Consider the following 7,319-nt stretch of genomic DNA (forward strand, 5'->3'; position numbering starts at 1 on the left):
TCGGTTTCTTGCGTCAAATGGGTTCATTTATCAATAATTGCTTTTTCTATAGCCACCCCCCCACCCCCCCCATGTGCTGTGTGTGACTACACTAGACCTCTGTCGTGAATCCTTAAACGGGGATCTGCGCTCTGATCTGGCTGCCCCAGGGCGAACCACTTAATCCCCAAGCTCTATTTGCCTCCCTGTGGGCCCCGTCCTTCCTTCCCCGGAGGCATGACAGGGAGACCCAGGAATCCTGGACCAAGCCCTGGCCGCCAGCAACCTTGCGCTCAGGCCCCAGCGGGGAGGAGGGAAGGGAGGAGCGGACAAGGGTCCGGCTGCAGCTGGTCGAGCTGCGCCAGGCCTGGAAGCTGCTCAGGTTCCTGGTTCCCATCGGGGCCAAGAGTGACACCTGATCCCCAAGGATTGTGAAATGGTCTGAGGTGGCAGCCCGCCCTCGGTGGCCCCTGAGCCCCCTCCCGCCGCGGGCGCGGCACCACCCCTACCCCACGCCCCGCCTCTCCAGCGTGTGGTTAAATCCCCGCATCCCCCCGGCGGCTCACACCTGGCACCCCGCCCCGGCGCAGCACCATGCCCGCCTGCCGCCCGGGTCCCCTCGCCGTCGTCCTCCTCCTCGGCCTGCTGCTGCTCGGCCTCCCCCGGGTCCCAGGTGAGCGGAGCGGGGACAGCCCTGGGGCCCAGAGGGGCCGTTCCAGGAGCACCAGCCAGGACTGGGCCCAGCCGAGGCGCACGTAGGCTCTCTGGGAGCTGAAGAAATGGGGATTCCTGGGGCGGAAGTGGGGAGACACATGAAGACTAAAATTTGAGGATTCCCCGGGTCCTGAAGGTGGTGACCCTTGGAGCTTAGGGTGTGGGGTCCAGTGTGCTGGAGGGGGGGAAGCCCACTGTGAAATTTGGGGCCGAGGCTCTGTGCTAAACGTGGCCGGTGGGGGAACCCCCTGCTTAGACGTCGGAAGCTCCTGGATGTTCAGCTGTGCGGGGGGTCCCTAAAGATTGAGGGTGCCAACGATGAGGGTTCGGTACCCCCCACCCCGTACTTCCAAGTATCGGGGCCTGGCCTGGAGGTGGGGCCTCTGAAGGCTCTAAGAGGGACGCCTAGGGCCAGAGACTGAGAATCCCTTGGAACTTGAGATCTGCAGCCCTGGGCGCAGGAGGTGGGCTCCCTCTGAGACGGGGGCTCCGCGTCCACTGACCGTGCGCCTCCCAGGCGGAGAAGCGGAGAAGCCCGGCGTGTGCCCCCAGCTACAGGCCGACCTAAACTGCACGCAGGAGTGCCTCTCTGACGCCCAATGCGCCGACAACCTCAAGTGCTGCCAGGCCGGCTGCGCCACCATCTGCCACCTGCCCAACGGTAACCCGGGGCGCCCGGGGAAGGGCAGGGAAGGGTGGGGTGGGCTGGAGGAGGCAGAGCTTCCGGATCCGGGAAGAGGGCCCCCACTCCAGGGACCCCTGCAGAGTCGAGACGGATGGAACGAGGTGCTCTCGTGCTTCCTCGGGCCCAGGGAGACAAAGGCGTCTCTGAAGCTCAGCGGGAGGTGGAGGGGTGCGGGGGGGGGGGTCCCCCACCCCTGGCTGGATTCCATTCCCTGGTGCGTGACGGGCTTCCGGGCAAGCAGCAGCCGGGACGATGTTCCCGGTGTTCCGGGAGGTCAAGACACCCGGTTCACAGATTCCTCCCCTGCGGGTTGGAGCCTCGGGAAGTCCGGGACTGGCCAGCGGGCTGGGTCGCAAGACCTGGGGCGCCCAGCCCTCTTGGAGTCCCTCCCCTGGGGCGTCCTTCAGCTCTGGGGGAAGCACTTGGAGCGCCCGGCCTAGCAAGACTCCCCGGATTCCTCTGTCCAGACGGAAAGAGGCTTTACACGTTAAGAGGAGCGCCCAGCCCATCCCGAAGATGTGGTTGTGAGTGTCAGACAGGAAGGCTCTTGCCCAAGGTCACACTGTCACTCCCTGGTTGGGGAGGAGTCACAGAGCAGGCTTCAACTTTTGCCCCTTCTGGAAGGCTGGTTTGAAGGAAATCAGGACTCATTCTTGAGCGCCCCTCCTCTCTTCCTGTGTTTAAAACAAGCTCTAACACTCTAAAGATTGAGAGAGAGAACTATGGAAAGAGCTGGGGATCCACAGAAGGTCCTTACTAGAGCTCACTGTCTCCCCTGGGGTTATGGGGACGCTCATCAGAGCAGGGAGTGGCATTAGACAAGATGAAATCCAAGCTTCTCATTTTTCACAGGGAAGAACTGAGGACTAGAAGCAGGGATATATGACCTGGGGCACCAGGCTGTGGTGATTGCTGGTCTTCAGCCAGGATTCTCCCTCTCCGTTATTTCTCCCCAGATGCCAGTAGGGGCTGGGGTGGTTTGTAATTAGAGACCTCAGACATAGGTAGAGGGAGGACTGGCTCATGAGGGGCAACTACTGGGTCTGGAGCCTTCTAATCTGGAGCAGGGAGAGAAGGATCAGGAGACGTGAGGATTGAGATGGAAAGAGGGGCAGACAGACAGACAGATGAGTAAGGTGGAGGGGGACAGAAGGCATGCCTACTTGTAGGTGCAGTCTTTGCTGGTTTTTTTTTGTTTGTTTGTTTCTTTGTTTTGTCTCAGATGGACCGAGTGAGGCAGGAAGAGGGATAGGGTCAGATGGCCTCCTGAACTAGAATCTCAGAGCTGCCCATCTGCTGGCTGTGTGATCCTTAACAAGTTGCTTTACATCTCTGAGCCTCTGCTTTCTCATCATCAGAATGGGAATGATAATCCCAAATTTTGTGGGACTGACATGGGCTAAATGAAGTAACACACAGAAAATGTCTCTGTAGAGAGCAGATCCTCTCTCCGCAGGGGCGTGTTTTGTTAGTAAAAGGTTCCTGATTCCCCTTTGTCCTAGGGAACCCCAGTGACCAGACCTGCCCTTTTCAAGGGAATGGATTTCTCTGTGCTGGGAAGGAAACCACTCCTGTCTTGTTGAGCTAATCAGCCAGTTCTGTGCCTGTGATTGACCTTGGGTTGGGCTTACTCTTGGGGTTCTTGGGAATTGAGCCCAGTTCCCTTCTCCTTGATCCAGGAAGTGGAGCAGAGGTTGTGTGAGTGTGTGTGTGAGTGTGTGTGTGCAAACCCAGTCCAGAGACTGGGTTCAGGTCTTGGTTTTTGTTCTTCCAGCAGCATGGTGTTGGGTGGTTGCAAAATCAAGGATGGAGGGAACAGGAGAAGGAGGGGTTTGCAGGTGGCCTCCCCAGGTACCCCCGGGATCAAGGCTGACAGGCAGCTGTCCTGTTTGTGACACAGGGGTAAGGCAGCGTTGTGGACAAGCACTCATCTCCCGGCATCCTCTCTGCCCACTTCCCGTTGCTCCTTTTTCTCCCCAGAAAAGCAGGGTTCCTGCCCCAAGGTGAACACTGACTTCCCCCAGCTCGGCCTTTGCCAGGACCAGTGCCAGGTGGACAGCCAGTGTCCTGGCCTGTTGAAATGCTGCTACAATGGTTGTGGGAAGGTGTCCTGTGTCACTCCTGTCTTCTGAGGTAGGTGGGGGTGGGGGACAAGAAGGGGAGGGAGAGAGCACTGCTGTCTAGCTGTAAAGGTGGTTGAAAAGGAGGGCCTGGGCAAGCACACTGCTCTCCACTCTCTGCCCATTTCTTTGCTTTCATGCACTCGACAAGTCTCTGCTGAGCGGTGCCCGGCCCTGGGTACTGAGGATGATACATGAGCGAGCGAATCAGACAAACATTTCTCTCTGATGCGGTTTACAGGCCAACGGAAGAAAAATACATAAGCGAGTGGATTCTGTAGAATGTTCGAAGGAGAAAAGTGCCGTGGGGAAAAAGGAAACAGAACAGGGATGGGCGTGCTGGGGTAAGGGTGGGGCAGAGTGGGCAGGAAGCAGGGCTGCTTTTTTTTTTTTTTTTTTAACACGGACATTCAGGGAAGGTCCCACCCAGAAGGCAGCATTTGAACACAGACTTGCCAAAACTTGAAGCTATGAGGATCTCGGGGAGGGGTGGGGTGGGTGGAGGGTGGTGGTGTTAACGGAGAGGGGCAGCAGGTACAAAATCAGGAGTGTCCCTGGTGTTTCAGGAAAAGCCAGGAGCCTGGAAGGGAGCAAAGAGAACACAGGAAGAGCAAGGTCAGGGGTAAAGGGAGCAGCTCCTCAGGGGCCTGATAGGTTGCTACAGGACTTTGGTCTTGACCTGGGGATGTTGCCTCTGTGGAAATGGACATGCTCTTGCTTAGATCGGAAAAGGATTGCTCAGGCTGCTGGCTGGAGAGTAGACTGCAGAGGGGGCAGAAGCAGGAGACCGGCGGGAGGCTCCTGTGAGAGGCCAGCCCGGATAGGACAGACCCGGGGAGCTAAGTGGCTGGGTTTGGGACATAATGTGAAGGTGGATGGGACAGTCTTCGCTGATGAATGACATTATTCATGGGACAGTATTTGCTGATGAACTGGGCTGCATGGAAAGAGAAGATTTACTCTGTTTCCGTAGCATGCAGCTAGAAAGTCAGCGGTGGGAGGAGCATCTGTGTCCTGAGAGAGGGGACAGTGGACAGGACCTGGAGGGGACGGGGAAGTGGCAAGCTCTTTAAACGTGGCCAATGGGAGGCCAAAGACTGATCTTTAGTTTCGCCAAAAGCTTGGCTTTTCAGGATGCACGCACGTGGCGGGCATCAAATGTGTATTCGAAGTGTGACAAGCACTCGCTCCGGGGCAGGTGGGGGCTGTGTTTGATCACCTCTGGTGGCTCGGACTGTGCAAGGAAAGGATGGTGGAGTGTCTCTCTCCCCTACTTACAGCTAAAAATAAAACAATACTAAGTCCTAGAGAAAGTGTGATTAAGTAAAGAAATACAAGGCCCAAAGCACGTTTGGTTGGCCCAAACTGGGAGATCCAGCGCTGTGCCAGATGCTGGGACGGAAGGTGACCACGGCCCTTCCTCACAGAGCAGCCCGTGGCCGAGGCGGACGGATGGACAGACACCCCCAGTGCCTGTCCTCAGTGCTGTGGTGAGGGAAGGGCTGAGTGCTGTGGGAGCAGAGGAGGAAGGCCTCTCGGGGACGGGGGGGGGGGGGGGGGAATGGTAGAGACAGCAGGCTTTGCAGAGGGATGACCATGGGTCCGTCCTCAAAGATGGCCCGAAGGTCAGTAGTGGAGGAGAAGGAACCTGGAGGCACCCTGTGGTTGAAATCTCATTGTTGATGGGGGGCTAGCTCGAGACGCTCTCAGCCCAGGGACTGACGGGTCTTGGGTGGGACCGAGTATTGCACAGATGAGAAGACTGAGGCCACCGAGAGGGGAGGATCTGCCCAAGGCCTCATGGTTGCTATTTCGAGGGGTCCTTCCAGTGCCTGAGCGGGAACCACAGTCTCCCAAGGGCTCAGAGCTCTCCAGTGATGCCAGCCATCTCTTGCCTCCAAGGGGTAGGGGCATGGCTGGACTTCGTGGCCAGGAAGACCCAGGTTCAGATGTCAGCTCTGACACTTAACTAGTTTTTACCTCCCTGAGCTGCCACTGTTATGCTTCTAAAATGGGATCACTAGGATCTCCTTGACCAGCTAATCCCAGCTTAACCTAAAGAAGGGAGGCAGGTGGAACTTCCTGGTGGTTGAGGGAAGGGACTTGCAGGGAGGACAAATGACCATGGTCCCCCAGGAAGGCCGCTGCGGTCGGTTGAGACACGGTTACCCAGGTATGTCCCAGGATGGCCTGAAGCATAGGAGGTGAGTCTAGGACCCGCAGAGCCACGCAGGCCGAGCCCCCCAGCCTCAGGAAGACAAGGCTTTGCTGTGCGTGTAGTGGAAAGGGAGACTAGGGGAGCTCTGGTCCAGAATTTAAGCTCCAGGTCCTCTTGGCTGGTATTTTGGATATTGTCGTTGATGTGTCATTATGATTTTCTTCCTCCAGCTCCGGCCACCACAGCCTAAGGAGTGGGGGAGCGGATGTTTCTGCCTGGCCCTGCCTGGCTCCAGCCCAGCTACCCTCCCCTCTTTTTGGCCTCTGCACTCTCTCCAGGACTGAGCATTGCTTTTTCCTTTTCCAACCAATAAAGTGACCACTTCCAGCACAGGGTGTGAGGCATGGCCTCTATTCTTAATCATTCTGTCCAGGGCTCCCCTGACTCTGGGCTGAGGAGGGGTGTCGGGGGTGGGGGACGACTAGGTCATCAGGGCATGAAGTCCAGAGCCAGATCAACTCTGAAACATCGAACATACATTCAGGGCTTGGCTTGTGTAGTAGCACTTTCCCCAAGAGGCTGGGGGGTATCTCTCCCCAGGAGGGAGACAGAAGAGAGAACAGGCTCACAGACAGGATAGAATCGGTTCCGAAGTCACTTCCATTCATTACTGGGAGCTTGAGAACAGCAAGTCTGGGTGCTGGACCCAGGGCTGGGAGACTTGTTTGTGAGATCTCCCCGAGCCACAGCAACCCTCGGTGTGGCTGATGACTGTCCCAAGTTCTAGACTAGGAGTCTGCCAGGTGACTTGTTTGCAGTTAAGTGGGTAGAAAGTAACAAAGCTGGGGTCTTTTCATTGGTTGTTGGTTTTGTTTTGCTTTGCTTTTTTCAAGATTTTATTTATCTGTTTGAGAGAGAGCACGTGTTGGGGGAGGTAGGGGCAGAGGGAGAGGGAAAACAGACTCCCCACTGAACAGAGAACCTGACACCGGGCTTCATCCCGGGATGCCAAGATCATGACCTGAGCTAGACACAGATGCTTCATCAATGAACCACCCAGGTGCCCCTGGTTGTTGGGCTTTATCTTTACTTATTTATTTTTTAATATTTCATTTGTTTGTTTGTTTAGAGTTGTTTGGGGGAGGGGCAGAGAGAGAGAGGGAGAGAGAGAATCCCAAGCAGACTCCTGGCTGAGAGCAGAGACCAACAGGGGGCTCCATCTCACGGCCCTGAGATCATGACTTGAGCCGAAACCAACAGTCAACAGTTTTTAAATCAAACTGTTATTTTATAGAAATAATGCAGTCACGTGGACCAAAATTCAAAAAGTTAAACACACACACACACACACACAATGGAAAGGGTCCTTCAAGCTTGACCTCCTCCCGCCAGCTGCTAACTGTTTTCTACGGGTGAAACCAAATCTACTAGTTTCTTGTGTGGTCTCTCCGAGACCTAACTCAGGTCTCAGTCCTCACGTCTCTCTCTCTCTTACTCTTCTCCTGTTTCCCCGTTCTCCCTTTCTATATTCTCTCTCTTCCCCTTGTTCTCTCTCTCTCCCTCTATCCTCCCCTGTTCCGCCATCGCCTCTTCTTCTGGCCCTCCTCCGGGCCCCTCTCTCTGTATCCCCTTCGCTCAATGTTCCTCTGCCCATCCCAGGAGA

The 7,319-nt window shown here is 56.3% G+C and overlaps 1 protein-coding gene across 1 annotated transcript; it reads left to right on the plus strand.

The window, feature by feature from the left end:
* The first annotated feature begins 481 nt into the window (after positions 1–481).
* On the plus strand, positions 482–6,046 carry WFDC2 (WAP four-disulfide core domain 2). The gene is made up of 4 exons (XM_059407094.1): positions 482–652; positions 1,211–1,354; positions 3,359–3,511; positions 5,887–6,046. Exons 1-3 carry the CDS (start codon positions 574–576, stop codon positions 3,508–3,510), a joined length of 375 nt encoding a protein of 124 aa, XP_059263077.1. The 5' UTR covers positions 482–573; the 3' UTR covers position 3,511; positions 5,887–6,046.
* Positions 6,047–7,319: the final 1,273 nt, after the last annotated feature.

This window comes from Mustela nigripes, chromosome 7, assembly GCF_022355385.1.
Source record: "Mustela nigripes isolate SB6536 chromosome 7, MUSNIG.SB6536, whole genome shotgun sequence".
NCBI lineage: Eukaryota > Metazoa > Chordata > Mammalia > Carnivora > Mustelidae > Mustela > Mustela nigripes.

Coding starts and splice junctions, on each gene's coding strand:
- WFDC2 (XM_059407094.1), top strand. CDS start 574: ATGCCCGCCTGCCGCCCGGGTCCCCTCGCCGTCGTCCTCCTCCTCGGC. Junction 653..1,210: donor CGGCCTCCCCCGGGTCCCAG/GTGAGCGGAGCG, acceptor TGCGCCTCCCAG/GCGGAGAAGCGGAGAAGCCC. Junction 1,355..3,358: donor CATCTGCCACCTGCCCAACG/GTAACCCGGGGC, acceptor TTTTCTCCCCAG/AAAAGCAGGGTTCCTGCCCC.